Source organism: Colossoma macropomum, unplaced genomic scaffold, assembly GCF_904425465.1.
Source record: "Colossoma macropomum unplaced genomic scaffold, Colossoma_macropomum, whole genome shotgun sequence".
Classification (NCBI taxonomy): domain Eukaryota; kingdom Metazoa; phylum Chordata; class Actinopteri; order Characiformes; family Serrasalmidae; genus Colossoma; species Colossoma macropomum.
In genome coordinates this window covers 7602153-7625734 of record NW_023494796.1, presented here as the reverse complement: position 1 = coordinate 7625734, position 23582 = coordinate 7602153, and the positions used below count along the sequence as shown (strand labels likewise).

At 39.2% G+C, this 23582-nt stretch overlaps 1 protein-coding gene across 1 annotated transcript in view; it reads right to left on the bottom strand.

Moving 5' to 3' along the window:
- LOC118817061 overlaps nt 1-23582 on the bottom strand; it is a 44100-nt gene that overhangs the window by 20267 nt on the left and 251 nt on the right. Inside the window, exons 2-4 of the mRNA XM_036583731.1 lie at nt 20437-20847; nt 14111-14521; nt 12244-12574 (exon numbers count right to left, since the gene is read on the bottom strand). Of these exons, the coding sequence (XP_036439624.1) occupies nt 12244-12574; nt 14111-14521; nt 20437-20789 (1095 nt within the window). The 5' untranslated portion in view covers nt 20790-20847. The remainder of the gene's footprint in view (nt 1-12243; nt 12575-14110; nt 14522-20436; nt 20848-23582) is intronic.

Sequence of the window (23582 nt, the reverse complement as noted above, 5' to 3'; positions counted from 1 at the left end):
CCACACTGCTGTAGCACTTGCAGAATGAGGCCTGGCATTGTCTTGCTGAAATGAACACGAGCTTCTCAGGAAAAATGTCGTCCTGATGGCAGCACGTCTCTCTAAAATCCCAATATATGCCTCTGCGTCAAAGGTACCTTCACGCATATTCAAGTCACCCATGCCACGGGTACTGATGCCCCCCATTACCACGACAGATACTGGCATTTGTGTGTTTTTACTGAAAGAAGTCTGGACTGTCCCTTGGAACATCTGAGATGAGCTCAGACCCAGAGAACTCAGTGGCGTTTTTGCACAGAATTGATGTACGGCTATCTCCTTGTGTAACAGAGTTACAAGTTGTATTTCTTGACATAGTGGCAGACTGTGTGAAGGTTCAGGAGAATTAACAAATCACAGATTCATGTTTTAGTGCATTTTACAAAATGTCCCAGCTTTTCCCAGAAAAGGAGTTTGTAAATTTATCTCTTTATTTCAATAATCCAGCTGTCCAGGAATGCTTAACAGACTAAACAATTAAACTCACTTTGTTAATACTTTATCTTGACCTACATCTGTCTCAGAAAGCATTAATATTAGCATCGCTGCCTCTTATTGAAATGTAGTGACTTCTGGCTGCCTCAGTGTTTTTGTCCCTGGCAGTGTGTAATGTTAAGCTGTATGAAGTGCAGGATACTTAAGAAGATACAGGACAGTCTAACTCTGCTACAAGCTGAAAGTACAGTGAGAATATTCTCAGGTCTAATGTACAAACTGTAGAATGTGGACTGAAAATAAACATGGTGTTACATCACCAGACAACAGTGTTACATCATCCATTTGAAAAATATGGTCAACTCATAATTATAATAAATTCCTAATACTGTAATTCTGTATTACAAACGACCAAACCGGAAATACAATAGTAACACTTTGATAATCTACTGAATGTATTCAGACACTTCACTGCTGCTACATCACTGATATGTTGTTAATTTGTTACTGAGAGTCTTTTGAGTGTTTATTTCATCTAAGATATAAATAAATAAACACCATACCCATATAATAAATTCCCAGTAATGTAATATGGTATTACAAATGATTAACCTGAGAATGTAATACATTCCCAATAATGTATTATGGTATTACATTACTGGTAAAAGCGTTATTAAAATAATGGTTAAGATATTATATTACATTATTAGGCACTTTATTACATTATATGGTTTTATTACGTTTTATTACATAGTCAAGAACCAATTTTTGTTACATATCTGGGATTATTACATTATTGGGTAATTATTACAATATCAAGTGCTACACGCATCAACCAAACACAGTGTCACTCTGTGATTAGAGGTGGCAGAATTACACAAGATCCTTATTTAAGCAAAAGTAAAAGGACTGAGGCACACTGAAAAGCTGAAATATGGTTTAGATTTTTTACTCAGGAAAAACAGTACATGCTCCTAGATATACTTATAGTAAAAAAAGTAAAAGTACTCATTTAAAAAGCATTTCTAATTCAATTTTTGAAACATGGAGTTTTTAATCACATATATGCAAAAATAAGTTACTGAACATTCTTAGGGAACATATTTAGATCTGACATTTCATGCAAATTTTAGCATTACATATATTTACTGAGGTTAACATACTGTAGTAAAATATAAAATATAAAATCTGCCATAACTTTTGCACAGGCCATGTGTTATGTTTTTTTAATATTTTAAATTCAGCAAATAAACAGTAATTGTGCATTAAAATGTGTAGAAGCCTGTTCTCTGTAGAGGATGTGTAACTTATTTTCACTTAGAAAAACAATAAAACATGACCACTTTGACTGGGGGTGCGAAAACTTTTGAACATGACTGTATATTTCACAGCATAACATCAACAGTGACACTCTTTAACAGACATTACCGAAAGACTTCACACTCACCTCAGCTGGGAGATGTAGGGCAGACACTGAAGGAAACTCCTCACTTCACTCTCTTCATCTGACCAGCCTGTCAGCTCTACTGGTTTCTTCACTGTTTGGAGTTTCAGTACTTCTAGGAAGAGGGAGCTCTTTCTCTCTGAGAGGTTTATGACCCACTCTGCAGGAGCTGACTGGTAAACTGGCTGTAATGCTGGAAGAAAACTCCTGCCTGTTTTAGTCTCATAGTTCTTCACATGAGAGAACAGATCCAGGAGAAAATCACTCTGTTTAGATCTCTGAGGAAAAGAGCTGTGAGTATCTCCATAAGGAAAAGAGCTGTAAGTGCACACTGATGAAAACAGCTCCAGTGTCTTCTCTCCTGTCTGTCTCTCACACTCTGCTGCTTTAATCAACACATGCAGAAACATCCAGACATTTTGGTTTCCAGGCCAAACACTGCACCTACGTGAAAAAGATTAAAAGGATGTTTAGTTTAAAAAAAAAAAAAACAGAGTGACAATGACATCTTTTATAAAACAGCACTTGTCCATCAGATACTAACATATAAGCAGCAAAAACCCTCAAGTCAAATATGAATTTCTAACAATGTCACATATCAATGATATTTTGTATCACTACAATAAAAACAATCATCCAAAGACACAATTAGGTTCTACAACAACATAACAGAACATTAGACTGTTATAGTTTTAGGGTAAAAATTAAATAGATGAAAAAGTCAGATAAAAAAACAACAATTACATGTCTTATTGTGGCTGATACTGATACCAATAACTGATCATTTCACTTTTTATGTCTTAAAAAAGTTCACACTGTACTGCATATAAGAAGTACAGTGAGAGTAAGACAGGTTAAAACTCTTCAGAGAGATTACTGATTAATTTTATACAGCTGTAGCAAAGATCAATCAGACATGATCATCACTGTAAACCTTTTTATGTAAATTATTTATCAGATTGTTGATTATCCATTAATACAGCAGCGGTGTTCCAGTTATCCACTACACTGTCCATTTAAGCGAGTTCTAAAGCTGAGAAATCAAATCACTAGTGACTACATGAGTGTCAGTGTGTGTGAAACCTAAAAGTCAGACACTAAATCATTGATACTTATTATCCTCTGTAATTGCAATATCAGAATGATACATTTTCTCTTTCATTTCAAAAAAAGATATCAGTCAGTAAAATGTTTCACACGATATGGCCAAAAATGTTATCACGATAAACAAAATTCATATCGTTCGATATCGATACATATCACAATAAATGTCAAATCATGATTTCTTTCACGTTTGAAGGCTGATTTTGCTCCTGGGTGGTTAACTGTGGTTTTAAACTCACTTAATCACTTATGGTCCGATCATGACAAACACTCGGCAAACAGTGGAACATTTCACTAATCTGTCATGGGAGAGTGGGAGAGAGTTTCTGAGCTGTTTTTATCAGCTGGAAAAGCACAGCTGCAATTTTTGTAATAGTCATAATTTAAGAAAGAAAACAGATTATTTTTAGCTGTCTGGTGACGAGCGCTCGGCTACCCCGTTACAAATGCTAAACAAGTGGCCAACAACAGCGCTAAACTCTTTAGTTTCTCAACAACGTCAACTCGGTTCGGTAGGTCACTGCGGTCACTCCTACCACATCCATGTCAGAGCAGATCGCAGTATTCAGACACCAGCTAGACGGCTGGGTTTCTCTATGCTACCGTAGTAGTTTAAGGGTGAACCGCAGTATATCTGACGTTCGCTGTGTAAAAGCATTATCTGCAGTGTGAATCTCTCACACCAGACAAACGGAGTCCTCCTTTTAGGCATGTTTAAACTGAAAGCGGTGATTTTGTGTCGTTTGATCTACCGTATCATCAATTCACCGTGTTGTGCCAGAGCGCTGCTTCAAGTTAGCCAGCAGCTAAAAACAGCTAGCCTGGAAAGACAGCGCTCTCCCGCTCTCCAATGCCTCACAGCTTCCTCAGTTTACTTTCGAACATGAACCCACTTCTTTCTTTCACTTTCGTTGCTCGAGAATGCACTAATACTAAAATATGACGGTTTGGCGCTGTAACACGGCACTGCAGACGTGATTTAACACCGCTAAAGCTGTTACGATGTTAGTAAAGAGGTGAGTTCACTGTAGGACAGTACAGTTACACCACTGACCTCGTCACTCGGTCACAGGAGAGCAGGTCACCGACAACATCCACTCAAACAGGGACTGTATAACTCCGCGTTTCAGCCATTGCTAAAGTATATTTGGCGACCCTTTTTTACTCGTGGCCCCCTCCCTCTCTAATCAAGTCAAAAAACTCGGAAGTGCGCCCTCTCCTGGCGACAGCAGAGTAGTGTCGCTTTCCTTGCAGTAGAAAATACCACCAGGGCTTTCGCTAAAATGTGGAAGTGTGAGAATGGTGTATTATATCGAACATTTATCAAACCTGTCTTATCGCTCTATCGAGGAAAAGTTATATCGCGATGCTTATCGTTATCGTTTTATCGCCCAGCCCTACCTCTGCTGCTACTCTGTATGTTCAGGAGTCAGTAACATTATGCTTGGCCTGTTTTCTGAATTGTTCTGAACATGGAGGGTACACAGACACCAAATAAATGAAAGCAGTTAATGGTTTTAAACCCACCATTCAATAACCGTCAAAGCTTTAATCTGACACCAATGTCTAAACGTTAAACAGCGCTGCTAACCAGGACAGAGTAGCTGGTGAATGTTAGCTTAGCTAACACACTGCCAGCTCTGCTTACCACATAATAGGTTCGATTCTGACTAACAAAAGCTTTATTAACACAAATTTAGATGATAATGACTCGGCTCTGAGAAAGCGAAGTCAAGTGGCTGAAGTCAGAGGGACAGGAACCCGAAATTAACCTGGTTCTCTGGTGTCTGGACCTGGAGCCTCCTAGTTAAGCTAATGCTACCTGGGTCTTCTCTCCTAGCTAACTTAATTTATTTAAAAAGATCTAAAAAACCCAGTGCAGGTTTTAATTCAACTAACCAGAGCTCTGCTATCACAAGTATTGATGATAAAAACTTATAACAGTGAGGGCAGAGTCGACTGATTGGCGGTGGAGTGACAGAAAGCTGAAATCTGTCCTGCTCTGTAGTGTTTTGTTCTGTAGTTTTGTGGTGGGTGGTGTTAAATATTATTTTACTTCTTTTTTTTTTTTAATGATTCATTTTTTATTATTTCCCATTTAAAGAACAACACCCCCATTCCAGCCCCGACACACACACACATGGGAGTTACAAGAGGTGGGGAAAAAAAGAAGAAAAAAAAAACAACAAAAAAACACAAACAAAACATAGGACACGGGAGAATTACATCATTCACAACTTAAACGCAGCATATAGTTAAGCAAGCACAAGGGTCCTGACTTTAGAAATTCCGTGAATCCATGTATTAAGAGTTCCAGGGCCAGCATTGCCAATTCTTGCAGATGACAGTTCCAGATATAGAATGTCCAGTAAGGTATGGAGCCAATGATGTATAGACAAGTTATGGGGGGGTAGCCAATGCTGGACAATGACTTTTTTCGCTGCCGTCAAGCCAGCTAGCCATATCTTCTGGGAACTTTCCATAATGGGGAACTTAGTGTTGTCATTCAGTAAATGAAGTTCATTTTACTCTATTTTATTTTATTTTTTATTGTAACTTCTCTTAAATCTTTTCCTTGTTTTTCCCCTTGCCCTTTTGTATTAATCTCATTTGCATTTGCATGTCTCTCTTGGGTGATGTGTGGGGGCTGTGGAGAGCAGTCCTTTGTAATTTAACGACCTCCAATGGTTAGCCTATCTCACATCTGGTTATCTATAGCTCCTCAATCTAGCAATGCCATTTGCTGATGGTGATATCTCTGAGACATCCTGGTTCCTAGGGTGGGCCTCAACACCTCTATTTTAATTACAATTGTAGAGGCAGTTGTCCATTCCGTGGGGTGTTCCGGGGTTCGTTGAGACAAAGTGACAACTGAGGGTGCATTTCGTGACTATAAGTTTATCAGTGTGTAAGCATTGGACTTGTTTGGTTGAGAAGAGGCGCGTTCATTAAACTTCATTTTCCTCAAGTCTCCACTCCTGTTTGCTTCAAAAAACCAACGCTTGCCAGCAGAAGTCAACAGTGGTGTATGTGTAGCTATTAACCTGTTATTAGCCATTTGTGTGTGTAGTTCTCTTCAGTTTTTCCTGGTTCTGATTTAGTGGTACAACAGATGGAAAAAGAAACTGTGACCAGTCCGGACCAGCACAGAACGACCCAGTACAGCCCTGATAACCACTTGGCTCAAGATTGGAAAAGAGGCCCTTGTTTCACTCAGACACTGTAACAAATAGTCACAGGCAGTTACGGAGGCAACTTGAGCCAGAGACATTATACATGAGGAGACACTCACTGGTTGAAATTAGAGCTGGGCCAAATTGCAAAACAGTAAAATCTTGATTATTTTCAAATTTATTAACAATTCTCGATTTCGATTTTTTTTTTTTTGGTTCTTGCATAATGCCATTGGAAAAAGACAATTTCTTTTTTGCACTTTAATTTAAAAGACTGCAAAAGTGCAAAAAATAATAACAGCACCACCTACAATTATTAAATTGTGCAAATAGTTGTTACTTTTAAATATCCTTTCAAGGGACTCAAACTGTGCAAGCACAACAAAATTTGTAACAAAATTTTTTTTTTTTTAATTAGTGATATTCTTTGAAGAATAGCAAGCAGCTTCCTTAAAGCTCACAAGCAATTCTCACTTTAAATAATGTGCAAGCATGACCTCCTTACATTAAGAAAAGTACAAACCACAAAGTTCTTTACAGGTTTCTTGAAAGGAACACAAGCCTATCTACTGTTTAAGGCTTGAGAGACGCCATTTGAAAGGTAAAGGCTTCAGCAGATTTCTTGCAGAGACAAAGTTTGCCTGGATTCAGCGGACAATGTGCCATAATTGCGGAGAAAATGAACAACCACAGACATCGCACGGAGGCTTCTTTCGCTGTGTCGCGCACATGGCAGCTGGGCGAACTCCCCAGAAGAAGACGCTATGCGATAGAGCCTCTGATTGGTCAGTAAAAAAAAGAGGCCTGCCATGAAACAAAGATGGATGACTTTGAGGAACTTCGGTTTTGGCGGACACACTAATATTTCACTGTGAAACGCATATTTGTTAAATAAACAATGAATATCTCCTAAATGTAAGATACTACATCTGTTATTCATCTGTTATACATTTTACATGAATTTGTTCAACATCTGACTTTTCAAATCCGTACCACATCCTGTCTATTAAAACAAGAACCCACCGCAGGGACCAAATTATCTCTGAAAATTGAGGGAGATCTTCAGGCTATTTCGCACTCTGATTCAGCCCTGTTGTTGGGCCCTGGGTTACCATCCTCTCTCCCCGCCTTTATTTACTTTCTTCCAGATTTGCTGGTCAGAGGTATCTGGTAACTGCCTCTCTTTTACTGTTGACTTATGAGGATGCCAGGGGTGTGTGGGAGCGATTCAACATGGCCCCGCTTCCCCCCGCACGCCTCATACATTAGTAATGTTCTCCACCGAGGAAAAAGGCCTGTCGCAACTCTCTCTCTCTCTCCCTCCCCAAAAAACCTCTGAGCCAGGTAGGTTGCACCAAGGCCTTCGCACATGGCCCCTTTTAGTCTTTCACAGCACCTTTAAGTTTGCCCGGCCTGGCCACGACTGGTGGGAGGATAGTGAAGACCAGTGCGTTGACACATCAATGACATATACACAAATCTATATCGCTCCATACATATATCATGGGCAGAAAGGTGAATGTAGAAGATAAAACTAAATAGGGCCCATATGTGAGTTCCCACTACAATTCTTCATTCTTATTACTACTTATTATGTATTAAGATTAAACAGGTTGGCCACCAAACTTAAATTTTACAACCTTTAAGATACAACAAACATCAAATTCCATGTTAAACTAGAGAAGTTAAACTGAACTCTTGGACAGTGTGACTTATACTGTGTTACATTTTGTTCATCCCTCTGAAATTCCAGGGATAACCATACATTACATATATGGATGTACCAACATGTTTCCACTTTGCTTTGGTACGAGCTCACTCCTCTGCGAAGCGCCGCTGGCCTCCATCTCGAAGTGTTTGTGTTTTTTTTTTCAGTGCACAGACCTGTGAGAGGCGGCGTTTTTTTCATTTAAGATGCGTTTTTCGTACGTCTTGAAAATTTGAATAGTTTTTGTTGGGATTTCAATTAAAGTACAAGCAATGTAAACATGTACAAACTCAACTGTCACATTTCTAACATTGTGTGAAAATGTTAATTCAAATTAACCGAATTAATCGTGAAAATCGTCCAGCACTAGTTAAAATATAAATGGGAAAGCTTGTATTGCTCAATATGGCGTCTGAACCCAGAATGCGAACTAGCGACCACCGGTTAATAACCTCAGGTCAACCGCCTTGGCCAGCAGTTCCTAAACTGTGGTACGTGACAAAATATTCTGAAATTAATCTTCTTTTAGTTTCAAGCCGACCGCAAATTAGACAGGTACTTCCCTGATATGGGCTACATAAACAGCTTTCAGCACAGGGCTCGAGCTCTAACAGATCAGTATGTTACTCTCTAATCATAAAAGCTTGTGTTGGAGAAGAAAGTGTTTCACTCCGGACTCTTCTGAGTGTAGGACAAACTAACGACAGTAGCTCGAGTTAATTCAGGTTAACGTGAGCTACTGTGTGTGTGAACTGCTGTTAAGGCCTGTATGATGTTTGTTATTCATGTATTCGAGTTAGTTTGACTTTCACAAAGGCAGTTTAGTTCACAGTTGTAGTGAGGTACTACTTAGCTACTGTGATCAGTGCTTAGCCGTTAGCATTTTTGTTAACCGGTAATAAAACTGCTCCCTGTTTGTAGCTGTTAAATGTGAGTGGCTGATGTTACTGTGATAAACGATCTGTGGCTCCAGTTACTGAACATTTTGGTACTTGCTGTTAATAAGAGAATAGTTTCCTTATTAGGACTACAAACCTGAAAGTGAAAGTCCTTAAAAAACCCCGCAAAACACCCAAATGCCACTTCCAGGTGAGGAATACAGTACAAGGAACATCAGAATTCATGGAGGAAAAGAGGAATGATGAGCGGGAATGCTGACAAGCGGAATGTCATTAAACTGGGATTGGGGATGAGGATATGAGAGGAATAATTCTGTTTTTAATTTGTACAATTCAACAAACATATCTTCCATCAGGCTACGCTATGTGTGTGTGTGTGTGTGTACACAGTGTTGTGAAAAACTATTTGTCCCTTCCCAATTTCTTCTATTTTTCCATATTTGTCACACTTGAATATTTCAAATCATTAGACTACTTTTAATAGTAGACAAAGATAATTCATGTAAATAAAAAATGGTTCATTTTTAAATGGTAATTTCATTTATTAAGGGAAAAATGCTGTTCAGCCTTACTTGGCCCTATGTGAAAAAGAAAGAGATGACGATACAAATAAAACTGAACGTACTAGATATACACTACATCCATGGCAGGAACTCAGCATGGTGAAGTACTATTATCTTATTAAAACTACAATAGTTTAGCAGAGAGAATAAGCAGCGCTGAGATGAGCTGCAGATTGAAACTGTTGCTCTAAAGGCTCGACTAAACTACAAGAGTATTAGAGCTGCTTATATAATTTGTTTAATGAAATATTATAGTCAGACTAATATCAGGTTTTCATTTCCCTACTAATCGATTAATTGAAGTCATAACTGATTGATTATGAAAATAGTCATTAGTTGTAGCTGTAGTGTGTTCTGGCTGCCGTTTTACATTTATTGTTTGTTTGTTTGAGATAGTTTAGGGCATGTTTGTGATTTGTTTGAACTTTTTCCATTACTGACAGAGAACTGGCTGAGAGACATGGGGACTGCACTACTGTGGCGGAGTTTGAATGAGCTGTGAGACAAGTGGACTTCACACCACCATTGAAGATTCTAGAGAAATTACTTTCTGTCTTCTCATTATTTTTTCTTTAAGTTGAAGGGATTTAGATCATCTCTCATAAGCAAATTAAAATCTTTTGAATATAGAATATTTACCATAAGAATATATTTCTTACACCTAGAAATAACGGGCCTCATTCAACAATATTTTTCTTACATTTGTTCTTGAGAAAGGTCCTAAGAAAAAGTCTATGTCACATTCATATCATGTTTATAAACCGCAGAACTATTCACACCTTTGTGCTCTTGGGTGTAGATTCAGTTCTTACCGAAGAACAAATCCCAAATAAGAAAACATTCAGAATCTTCATAAACACTGCAAAAGTGGGTTTCAAGAAGAAATTTCTTAAGAACGGTTGGTGAATGAGGCTCATTGTTTTTTGGCTTCTGTTCTTCTGTTCTTGTGTTACGTTCCTTGAGAGAGACGCTCTGACATGAGATTAGAACCTGTTACGCTCATCTATCAGCTATTTTAGTAGATGTGCTGGAACCACTCAGGGTCATGAAGCAAATCAGAAGTCACATTTTTGGTTAAGTTTGTAAAACATGTAAAATGCACTTAAATTTAACATGAGAGTACGCTTCTACATAAAAATATACTTTTTTCTACAGCAAACACAGACGATAGAGAGTGTTTTCACCCTCAGCAGCCCAAACAGTGTCCACCCCCCGTGTCTAGGTTACGTACCAGTGATAGAGAGACACACGAAAAGTACAAAACATTCTAAGATGACCGAGGAGAATCAGACCCCTCCAGACAATATGACTACTCTGATAGACAGAATAAGCATAAAGAAGAAGTTTTAATATTAACCACCTTCCAACACTGTAAACAACATAGTGGCCCACAAACATCTCATAAAAACACTAAATAATGAGGCTACTGAACAAGATTTAGAACTATAGAAGATTTACAGATACTATGATACAATGCCAATGTAATATGTTACATTAAATGCATGTGAGAGGTGATTAGAGGTAATTTAGAACATTTGTTTTCCAAAACTTTATTCATACAGCGTCTGTTACAGAGTGCACTACTGATGAAAATTCAATTATGTTAAAAATAGCATTTTACTGAGTAAATCTCAGTAACTCATGCACTCTGTCAGTGTGTCCCGTGTCTGTCTGTCTGTCACGGCCAGTGTAAGAACACAGTGCATTTCAGGGCTGCAACAACTAATCAACATTATCAATGACGTCGATAATAATAACTGTTGCCAAAAAATAAAGTTATTGATTAGTCATGATTAAACACGAGTGTGAAAGAGAATATACACTACATCCAAGGCAGAAACTCAGCATGGTGAGGTACTATTATCTTATTAAATCTACAGTAGTTTAGCAGAGAGAATAAGCAGCGCTGAGATGAGCCGTCCAAGTCCGAGTTTATAGCCGTGTTACGTGTGACGAGCTACTTCAGGTCTCCATGTCTGATACGGCTGATCAGACAGAGTGCAGTGATCTGTACTAGCAAATTTCATTATATGATGACCACATAGAAACTACTTAATTTATTTCTGCTTTATCATTAGAGAAGAAATACACCAAAGCAGCAGATCCTGGATGACCATGTAAGTTAATATCTATCTGTACTGTTCCTTTATTGCTTCTGCACCTTCCAAAAGAGATTTCAGGAGCAATGCAGAAAATCTGTTGCTGTGTGCTTGATATAAACCCCTTGTTTATAGACAGAGTAGACGTTCTATGTACTTTTATAGAGGAAAAATAACCTTGTGTTTTAATTAGTTTAATGAAACATTATTGTCGGACTAATATCAGGTTTTTATTTCCCAACAAATTGATTAATAGAGGTCATATTGGACCAACTGATTGATTATGAAAATAGTCATTAGTTGTAGCTGTAGTGTGTTCTGGCTGCCGTTTTACATTTATTGTTTGTTTGTTTAAGATTATTTTGGTATGTTTGTGATTTGTTTTGAACTTTGTCCATCACCGACTGAGAACTGGCTGACAGACATGGAGACTGCACTACTGTGGTGGAGACTGAATGAGCTGTGAGAAGAGAGAATTGAGAATGGTGCTACAGAAATTAAACTATTATTACTATTATTATTATTATTATTATTATTATTATTGTTGTTAAAACCTACTGTAACACCAACACTGGACTCCTTGTGAGATGCTGAAAAAACATTCTAATAAAATTAATTTACCATCAAAACATGTTTTTGACTGACATTACAGAAATACTTCTCACTCACCTCAGCTGGGAGATGTGGGGCAGACACTGAAGGAAACTCCTCACTTCACTCTCTTCATCTGACCAGCCTCTCAGCCCTACTGGTTTCTTCACTGTTTGGAGTTTCAGCACTTCTAGGAAGAGGGAGCTCTTTCTCTCTGAGAGGTCTATGATCCAGACTGCAGGAGCTGATTGGTAAACTGGCTGTAATGCTGGAAGAAAACTCCTGCCTGTCTGAGTCTCATAGTTCTTCACACGTGAGAACAGATCAAGCAGAAAAACGCTCTGATCAGCAGTATTAGAGTAAGAATAATGTGTTTTATCAAAAGGGAAGGCTGTGTAGCTGCACACAGATGTCAGCAGTTTAGTGAAACTCTGTCCTGTAGCTGCGTCACACTCTGCTGCTGCAACAATCAGCTCCACCAGGAACTGGAAACCTTCACTTTGTTTTTTAAAATGAAGCCTGAGAAAAAAGAGACACAAGACATTCCCCAAGAGGTCAGTTATTAAATCTAAAATAAATTACAATTTCTCTTTTTGAAGAAGTGATATTTTCGTCAAACTGATAATCAGTTCAGCATATTTTCTTCAAATGCACAAGCACACCATAAATCTAGGAGGGAGAAAGCTGGGACATGTGCTCTCCAAAGCATATTCTGTCTTTAATAACATCTTCTAGAACCACCAAACACACAGCACTCTGAAGCTCAGTAATCTGTCTGAGAAACTAAACACTCAGCTGTGACTGACAGGCTGCTTCATTAATCAGCACAGAGGAACAGATGGAGTCTGATTTAAACTCACTGTTTACAATAGAAAAACAGGAAATGACTTTGTTGGGGGTCCACAGTCACATATTGTGTTGCAGCAGACAAAGAAATATTCATATATTAAAGCATAATGTAATTTACGTACAGTCAAATGCGTATATGGAGTGTTTTATAATGACTTCATACATGCCTCTACTTTGTTTTAAGCTGAAATTATCTATTCTATAATTACCGATTCAGAGCTTATGAAGAGACGATAAAAACACATGAATGTGTCAAAACAGCATCAGAAACTCTTTTTCATTAACCAAAAACGTTCTCTCGAGAGAAGATGACAGGTTATTCTGTCTCTGGTCCGTTTAGACATCTATGGTCTGTACTGCATTCATACTTCAATTGAATCACACCAGAATTTGCTTTCAAGTGAACAGAGACCGACCTGCTCAGGGGGTCTCAGTCTGCTTATTTGGTGCACAGAGTTTGGGTGGCAGCGTTCTCACTTGTTGTAATGAACCACATTACAGAGCACTCGCACCAGGGTATGATTCAATTGAATCAAACCCACCAAGACTGAATGCACCCTCACTCAAGTAAAAGTACAAGTACTCTGGCAAAAAAAAAAAAAGTTGAAGCACGGTTTACATTGTTTTATTCAAGTGTAACAGTACAGGCTCCTAGATGTATTCAAAGTAAAAAAGTAAAATTATTTCTTTAAAATAGCATTTTTAATTCAATTTTTGAAACAAAGTTCTTAATTGCTTGTTAATTAGACATACGCAAAAATAAGTAAATACCTCCTCTACAGGAAACAAACTTAAATATGGTATTTTTCCTGCAAATTTTAGTGAACTATTTCTATTTGTTTGCTAAGTTTAACATATTTAAAAAAGTGAAACATGAAATATAAAATGTGCCGTAACTTTTGCAGAAGCCATACTTATTTTCTTTTCTGCAAATAAACAGTAACGGTGTATTAAAATGTGCTCTGTGTAGAGTACGCGTTAATTTATTTTCACTTAGAAAATCAACAAAATGTAATTTGATCAAAGGCACCCAAACTTTTACATGACTGTATTTTTGAGACAAATCACACAGTATAACACACCAAGAGTGAGCTCACTGTCAGACGCTGAATATTAAACACACTCTTATTAAAATTAATTATAATAATCATCATAATAATATTAATTACCACGTCAGCAGTGATCACAGAAAGACTTCTCACTCACCTCAGCTGGGAGACGTAGGGCAGACACTGAAGGAAACTCCTCACTTCACTCTCTTCATCTGACCTGCCTGTCAGCACTACTGGTTTCTTCACTGTTTGGAGTTTCAGCACTTCTAGGAAGAGGGAGCTCTTTCTCTCTGAGAGGTCTATGATCCACTCTGCAGGAGCTGACTGGTAAACTGGCTGTAATGCTGGAAGAAAACTCCTGCCTGTCTGAGTCTCACAGTTCTTCACATGTGAGAACAGATCCAGCAGAAAATCACCTTCTTCACCATAGGCGTACGACATCAGCTTCTGTACAGTTGTGTGAATATCCTCTTTCTGATGTAGAGCTGCTTGCAGACACAGATCCAGCAGGAATGATTTCACTCTCTTTCTCCACTCATCACTCTCACTCTGTGGAGATCTGAATCTGCAGAGACAGAAAATGATTCAGAAACACAAGAGAGAGAAACCAGCAGCAGTGAAAGTCTCTACTGTAGCTGTATCACTTCTGCTGCTGTAACACTAACATTCAGAAGAATCTCAGCAGCTCAGCTTGTTATGGTTTCATGGTTAGTCACTGTATATGACTGAGAGGAAACCCAGACTGCCACAGTAAATAATATGTTCTTAATGGTCTGCCTGGTTAAATAAAGTACAGCTCTGCCAGTTGTCACCTGCAAAAGTTCTCTGACGACTCTGCTATCGTCGGCCTCATCACAGACGGAGATGACAGGAAGTACAGAGAACTGATGCAGGACTTTGTGGAATGGTGCCAGAGGAACTGCCTGCAGATCAACGCAGGAAAAACCAAGGAGCTGGTGGTGGACTTCCGCAAGTCCAAACATTCTCCTCCAGTGCCTGTGAACATCCAGGGAATGGACATTGAGATTGTGAAGTCCTATAAGTACCTGGGTGTTCACCTCAACAACAAGCTGGACTGGACTGACAACACAGCTGCCCTCTACAGGAAAGGCCAGAGCAGGCTACATCTCCTGAGGAGACTCAGGTCCTTTGGCGTGCAAGGGGCACTTCTCAGGACCTTCTTCGACGCTGTGGTGGCATCAGCCATTTTTTTATGGAGTGGTGTGCTGGGGTAGCAGCATCTCCATTGCTGACAGGAAGAGACTGAATAAGATCATCAGGAAGTCCAGCTCTGTCCTGGGATGTCCTCTTGACCCAGTGGAGGTGGTGGGGGACAGGAGAATGAGGACTAAACTAACAAACATGCTGAAGAACCTGTCCCACCCCATGCACCGCTCTCTGACAGCACTGAGCAGCTCCTTCAGTTCCCGGCTGCGGCACCCGCGGTGCGTGAAGGAGAGATACCGCAGGTCCTTCCTCCCAGCCGCTGTCAGACTCTATAACAGTCACGGCACTCAGTAGACAGTAGTTTACAATTACTTTCCATGTGCAAGAACTCTCAACATCACTGCCACAGCACTTTACTGTGTGCAATATCTCAATCCACCATGCATAGTATATTCACTGCGGATCACTGTCAATATGTTTACCACCATTATGTGCAATTATGTCAAGTGCAGTATTTCTCCATTTATTACTGTTTATTTATTTGTTATTTTATTCACTGTGCAATACTCACTACAATACATACATTTCTACATTTCTACATTACTAAATTTAAATTTAATATAGTATATTTTTCTTGTAATTTTTGTACATATACATATATCTTTATATTTTTATTGTTTATTCTATTTTATATATTGTTTGTATATTTCCTGCTGCTCTGTCTTCTGTGCTGCTGTAACACCGCAAATTTCCCCATTGTGGGATTAATAAAGGATTATCTTATCTTATCTTATAAAGGTTAAAAAATGCCCACTGTTGAGACCATTGAAGATTCTAGAGAAATTACTTTCTGTCTTCTCATTATTTTTTCTTTAAGTTGAAGGGATTTAGATCATCTCTCATAAGCAAATTAAAATCTTTTGAATATAGAATATTTACCATAAGAATATATTTCTTACACCTAGAAATAACGGGCCTCATTCAACAATATTTTTCTTACATTTGTTCTTGAGAAAGGTCCTAAGAAAAAGTCTATGTCACATTCATATCATTTTTATAAACCGCAGAACTATTCACACCTTTGTGCTCTTGGGTGTAGATTCAGTTCTTACCGAAGAACAAATCCCAAATAAGAAAACATTCAGAATCTTCATAAACACTGCAAAAGTGGGTTTCAAGAAGAAATTTCTTAAGAACGGTTGGTGAATGAGGCTCATTGTTTTTTGGCTTCTGTTCTTCTGTTCTTGTGTTACGTTCCTTGAGAGAGACGCTCTGACATGAGATTAGAACCTGTTACGCTCATCTATCAGCTATTTTGGTAGATGTGCTGGAACCACTCAGGGTCATGAAGCAAATCAGAAGTCACATTTTTGGTTAAGTTTGTAAAACATGTAAAATGCACTCAAATTTAACATGAGAGTACGCTTCTACATAAAAATATCATTTTTTCTACAGCAAACACAGACGATAGAGAGTGTTTTCACCCTCAGCAGCCCAGACAGTGTCCATACCCCGTGTCTAGGTTACGTACCAGTGATAGAGAGACACACGAAAAGTACAGAACATTCTAAGATGACCGAGGAGAATTAGACCCCTCCAGACAATATGACTACTCTGATAGACAGAATAAGCATAAAGAAGAAGTTTTAATATTAACCACCTTCCAACACTGTAAACAACATAGTGGCCCACAAACATCTCATAAAAACACTAAATAATGAGGCTACTGAACAAGATTTAGAACTATAGAAGATTTACAGATACTATGATACAATGCCAATGTAATATGTTACATTAAATGCATGTGAGAGGTGATTAGAGGTAATTTAGAACATTTGTTTTCCAAAACTTTATTCATACAGCGTCTGTTACAGAGTGCACTACTGATGAAAATTCAATTATGTTAAAAATAGCATTTTACTGAGTAAATCTCAGTAACTCATGCACTCTGTCAGTGTGTCCCGTGTCTGTCTGTCTGTCACGGCCAGTGTAAGAAATGCACACTGTGCATTTTAGGGCTGAAGTCCAAGTTTATAGCCGTGTTACGTGTGACGAGCTACTTCAGGTCTCCATGTCTGATACAGCTGATGACCAGACAGAGTGCAGTGATCTGTACTAGCAAATTAGAACCTGTTACGCTCATCTATCAGCTATTTTAGTAGACGTGCTGGAACCACTCAGGGTCATGAAGCAAATCAGAAGTCACATGTTTGGTTAGGTTTGTTGAATTTTATATGTAAAATGCATTTAAACGTCACGTTTAACATGAGAGTACGCTTTAACATAAAAATAACACAAAATAAAAAAATAGGATTCATAAATTAGAAAAATAAAAGTCAATTAACAGAAACCAATAAAACTTCTAAGAATGCTGGGAAGCTTTTTGGAGCACAAGACGCTTTAGTCTGTAGGACTGATCCAGTTTAACTGATCTTAACTACATTTACCTCAGTAACTCAGGATTATACAAGAAATATTGAACAGCATTACCCAAAATACAGAACTATGTACTTTTCACAATCATCTAGTAACCCCACTAAAATGAACCTCTGCTTGAGAATCACTGCTGCTGTTGACTTGGAGCCACTGAAGGACCCAAATTATTGAAGATATTGAGAATAAACTAGAGTCGTGCACTCATGAGGAGAAAGTTGGGTTTACTGAAAGACGTCTTCGTACAGAGACGTTAACAGGTCACCATTTTCTTCTCTTCACCCACCACAGAGCATCAAGGTTACGCAGCAGTGATAGAGAGACACAGGAAAAGTACAGAACATTCTATAATGACTAAAGAGAATCAGACCCCTCCAGACAATATGACCACTCTGATAGACAGAATAAGCATAAAGAAGTTATAACATTAACCACCTTCCAACACTGTAAACATAGTGGCCTACAAACATCTCATAAAAACACTAAATAATTGAGGCGACTGTAGAAGATTTAGAACTATAGAAGATTTACAGAAGATATGATATGATATGTACATGTGCTCTCCAAAGCATATTCTGTCTTTAATAACATCTTCTAGAACCACTAACCACATAGCACTGTGAAGCTCAGTAATCTGTCTCAGAAACTAAAGCTGTGACTGACAGGCTGCTTCATTAATCAGCACAGAGGAACAGATGGAGTCTGATTTAAACTCACTGTTTACAACAGACAACAGGAAATGACTTTGTTGGGGGTCCACAGTCACATATTGTGTTGCAGCAGACAAAGAAATATTCAGTTTGGAATTTTCACTGAAAGTACTGAGGAGTTCAACTTCACAGCTGTTCCAGAGTGAACTGCTCAGCAGAAAACACGTCTGTTTCAAACACAAATGTCTAATTACTTTATGCGTTTATATACAGTCAAATGCAAAAGTTTGATTTTATCAGCACTGGACCAGTGAAAGGGTCAGGAATGAGGGAGAGTAAAGTATCACATTTCAAAGGGTTTAACATCAAAGGTTTCCTTTAAACTACACCTGTCGCATTATACATACATAATTATGACTTTTGACTAAATACTCATCAAAATTTTTTTGACCACAAAACTCTATTTTCTCTATGAGACTCGAAAAGTGACTTTTTTACTTTATTTTTCTGAGAACTAAAGAATTATTCTGCTGTGAATATTATTTGTTACACTTTTTTACAACAATCTGAACTTGAGAACTCATTTTATGACCACAGTACTTAATTACAAATACAGAGTGCAGAAGAAACACCACATCAGTGGCAGATTCACTGCTATACTACAAAACTAAGCTCATCAACCAAACACAGTGTCACACTGTGATCAGAGGTGGCAGAAATACACAGGTGTCTCAGGGTGCATTTATACTTGTAGTTCGGTTCCCTGGGTCTGGACCAAAGCAGAAAATGATACATTACTGCATTTTAGTTCTGATTTGCTTAAGGTTTACACTGACTTATTTAACATTGAATCATCAGATGAAAACAAAAGTCATATAAGTAAAAGATCACAACTGATTGGACAGATTTTATTATGTACAATAACTGTTATAATGTTCACTGAACTTTCTGTATCATGCTGTTCTCTGTTCTGTCTGCGCTCGTTGGTTTTGTGTATGTCTTGTTTTATTTGTCTTGTGGTATTAAAGCAATAAGCCACTGCATTATTGTGGTTTTGCATGAAGCAGAGTGAAATCTCTAACAGCCTCGAGTGGCTCACTGCTTTTATAAAATGGAGAAATTTTGCGTATATGGAGTGTTCTATAATGACCTCATACATGCCTCTGCTTTGTTTTAAACTGAAACTATGTATTCTATCCGATTTAGAGCTTATGAAGAGACGATAAAAACACATGAATGTGTCAAAACAGCATCAGAAACTCATCTTTTCCATTAACCAAAGTGAAACATATCACAGAGCAATCGCACCAAACCTGCCAAGACTTAATGCACCCTCACTCAAATAAAAGAACAAGTAATCTGGTAAAAAATAAATAAATATATAAACTTGAAGCATGGTTTACATTTTTTTATTCAACAGTACAGGTTCATAGATGTACTTAAAGTAAAAAAGTATTTATTTATTATTTAGTATCTATTTATTTGCTAGGTTTAACATCATTAAAAAAAGTGAAACATGAAATATAAAATGTGCCATTAATTTTGCACAGGCCACACATATTTTCTTTCCTGCAAATAAACAGTAATAGTGTATTAAAATGTGCTCTGTGTAGAGGATGTGTTAATTTTCTTTGACTTAGAAAACACACAAAATGTAGTTTGATCAAAGAAACCCAAACTTTTACATATGACTGTATTTTTTTTCCTTTAAGGATTTTTACCCAATTTTTGCGCCAATTTAGTCGTCTCCAATTCCACCCGCTAGTTAGGACTCCCCCAATCACACGACGCTACCAACGCTAGGAGGGTGAAGGCTAACACAGGCTTCCTCCGAGACCTGTGAAGCCAACCACCGCTTCTTTTCGAGCTGCCGCTCACGCAACGTCACTGGACAGCTGAACGCGCTCGGAGGAAAGCGCCAACCGCCAGATCAGTTATGTCAGCTAACAGACGCCTGCGCTGACTAGCATCGCGCTGAGTGATGGGAGGAGAAGGGGGGGCCATCCTACCCACCCAGAGAGAGCGAGGCCAATTGTGCTTTCTTGGACTCCGCCACTCAGGAGCCCATATGACTGAATTACACAGTATAACACACCAAGAGTGAGCTCACTGTCAGACGCTGAATAAAAATCTGAAATCTGAAATCACTCATATAAAAATATTTATAATAATCATAATAACAATGTTAATTACTATGTCAGCAGTGATTACAGAAAGACTTTCCACTCACCTCAGCTGGGAGATGTAGGGCAGACACTGAAGGAAACTCCTCACTTCACTCTCTTCACCTGACCAGCCTGTCAGCTCTACTGGTTTCTTCTCTGATTGGAGTTTCAGCACTTCTAGGAAGAGGGAGCTCTTTCTCTCTGAGAGGTCTATGATCCACTCTGCAGGAGCTGACTGGTAAACTGGCTGTAATGCTGGAAGAAAACTCCTGCCTGTCTGAGTCTCACAGTTCTTCACATGTGAGAACAGATCCAGAAGAAACTCTCCTTCTTCACCATAGGCGTACGACATCAGCTCCTCTACAGTTGCGTGAATATCCTCTTTCTGATATAGAGCTGCTTGCAGACACAGATCCATCAGGAATGAATTCACTCTCTTTATCCACTCATCACTCTCACTCTGTGGAGATATAAAACTGTAGAGACAAGAAACGATTCAGAAACACGAGAGAGAGAAACCAGCAGCAGTGAAAGTCTCTACTGTAGCTGTATCACTTCTGCTGCTGTAACACTAACATTCAGAAGAATCTCAGTAGCTCAGCTTGTTATGGTTTCATGGTCAGTGTATGATCAGAGAGCTACCACACTGACTTTTTCAAAACACTGATTAAAATCAGTTTCTGGATTTTTCCTTCACGTTTCTTAAATCAGAATTTTACATTATTACACATCAAAGTAACTGTTCAAAATTAATTGTTTAATATACCAATAAATTTACTTCCAGCGCATACATCCTCTTTAAATTTACACAAAAATGTCTTTTGGCTTTCTACTCATAAACATTTTTAAAAACTGGTTTAAAAAACTGAATTTTAAAATTTATAGGGCAAATTAGTTTAGTCCAGATAGGGTTGCGGTTGCGGTTGTGAAAGTGGAGAATCATAGACGACCCTGTCCCCATTCCGGGGGGACCCTGGGTCTCGTCCCAGTAGGCTGTGCCTGGTAAATCCCCACCGGGAGCCATCCAAGGAGCATCCTGATCAGATGCCTGACCCACCTCCACTGACTCCTCTCAAAATGGAGGAGTAGCGGCTCTACTCCGAGCTCCTCCCGGATGACTGAGCTCCTCACCCTATCAAGTAGAGTGTAGCCTGCCACCCTGCGAAGAAAGCTCATTTCCACCGCTTGCATTCGTGATCTCATTCTTTCGGTCATCACCCACAGCTCATGACAATGGGTGAGGGTTGGGACATAGACTGAGTGGTAAACAGAGAGCTTTGCCCTAATGGCTCAGCTCCCTCTTCACCACTACAGTCAGGTACAGTGACAGCATTATTGCTGCCTCCCTTTCTCAGCCTGTGGCTGATCTTACGATCCCTTATCCCATCACTCGTGAACAAGACCCTAAAATACTTAAACACCTCCACCTGGGGCAGGTCCTTTCCCCACACGTGGAGTGGGCATGCCATCCTTTTCCGGGCTAGAATCATTAATGCTATTTAATGCTGCAAATATGTTAATGCTGCAAAAATAATAAAAAAAAACTGTTCTTGTGCAAATTACATATGGTTTATAAAAGGCATTGCTTTTGATCCCAAGAGCACCATACCCACAGTGAAGTACGACAGTGGGAGCATCATGATATGGGGCTGCTTCTCTGTAAACAGTGCTGGGGAATTACACGTCATCAAAGGGAACATAAGACTTTACAGAAGATTTTACAGAATTTCATCTCACTGGCCAAGAAAGGAGGAGATGGACATCTCAACAGGACGACAACCCCAACATACAGCTAAAACTACGGAGCCCTGGAGAGGACGGAGGTAAAACAAAAAGATTCATTTGAAGTTTTGCAGTTCGTACGCACATTTTCTTTTATTCGTGGTTACGATTTCATAATTATTTCCCTGGATTAACAATTCGTTCTCTCGTTTCTTTTAATTGTGCACACGTTTTCTTTACTTCCTGGGTGATTTTTTTAATTCGTTATCACAATTTTCTGATTCGTTCACTCGTTCACTCTCGGCTCATGTGCTCGCGCTGCCTTAATGAGAGCCAGCTGATGCTGATCTGGCTGGCAGCGCGAGCGCCTGAGCCGAGAGGGAACGAGAGCTCGCTGCTCCGCCTCCTCGTCACCGCCCCCAGCTGGCGGCTCAGCCGCCAGGGTCGAAGGTGAGGTGTAGTGGAGCGGCCTCGCTGCGTAACAGGGGGCGGGGCCCAGGCGGCGGAGCTCGAGACTCGCTTCTTCCCCTGGTGCCTCTCGTTCCCGGCACCGTCGTCGTCTTCCTCCTCCCGCCGTCACTCGCGCCACTCCGAAATACTCGGGCTTTTCGCTCCGCCCCCTCCACACTCGCGGCTCTCTTCCTGCCGTCCTGGCCGAGGTTCGTCGCCGCTGGGTGTTCGGGCCCCGCCTTCCTGCCGACTCTCACGGCCGTCATCGTCGGGGCCCGGGGGGCGGGCGCATGCCACAGTCTGTTTATCATGTATTTACTTGTGTAAATCTCAGTGATCTACGCAATCTGTATGTGTGTCTCGTGTCTGTCTGTCTGTCATGTCTGGTGTAAAACTGAAGTGCGCGTTTTATGCTGCCATTTTGCGTCTTTTTTGTTTGTTTGCTTGTTTAGTATTGTTTGTGGTATGTTCTGATTTGTTTTGGAACTTTCCACACTGGCCTTGGACTTTTTCTATCATTAAGCAAGCAGCGTCTGAGAGATATTACCGCAGTGACGAGTAGACTATACACCACCATCAAGAGAGTTTTCTCCCACTACCTGGGGAACTGTGAGTGTGTGTGTTCTTTGCTGTTGTACTGTAGTGTTTTTGTTAAGTGTTCTTGGGATTGAGAAAGGTGCTATAGAAATGAAACTGGATCTCCACTCACAATAATGGTTGCTTAAAATGTGCAGAACAGCATCATAAATGCATAAAGGAGAATATTAGCATATAAGCCCTTTAAACGTATACAGATTGTCACCACATCTTCTTGAACTGCTAAACAGAAAAACATGGCTCTGATGCTAATACAAAATCGAAACAACTAATTTATTTAATACGCTATGCATATGTGAGTGGTGAGGCTCATATTTCAGAATTGTTAATGTTCATTTTCACTTCTACTGGGATACTTTTAGCTGTAATTGCATGTACTACTCAGGAGAAAGCAACTCCATATCAAACCAAATCTCAGTGAGTTAAAACACACAGTAAAACA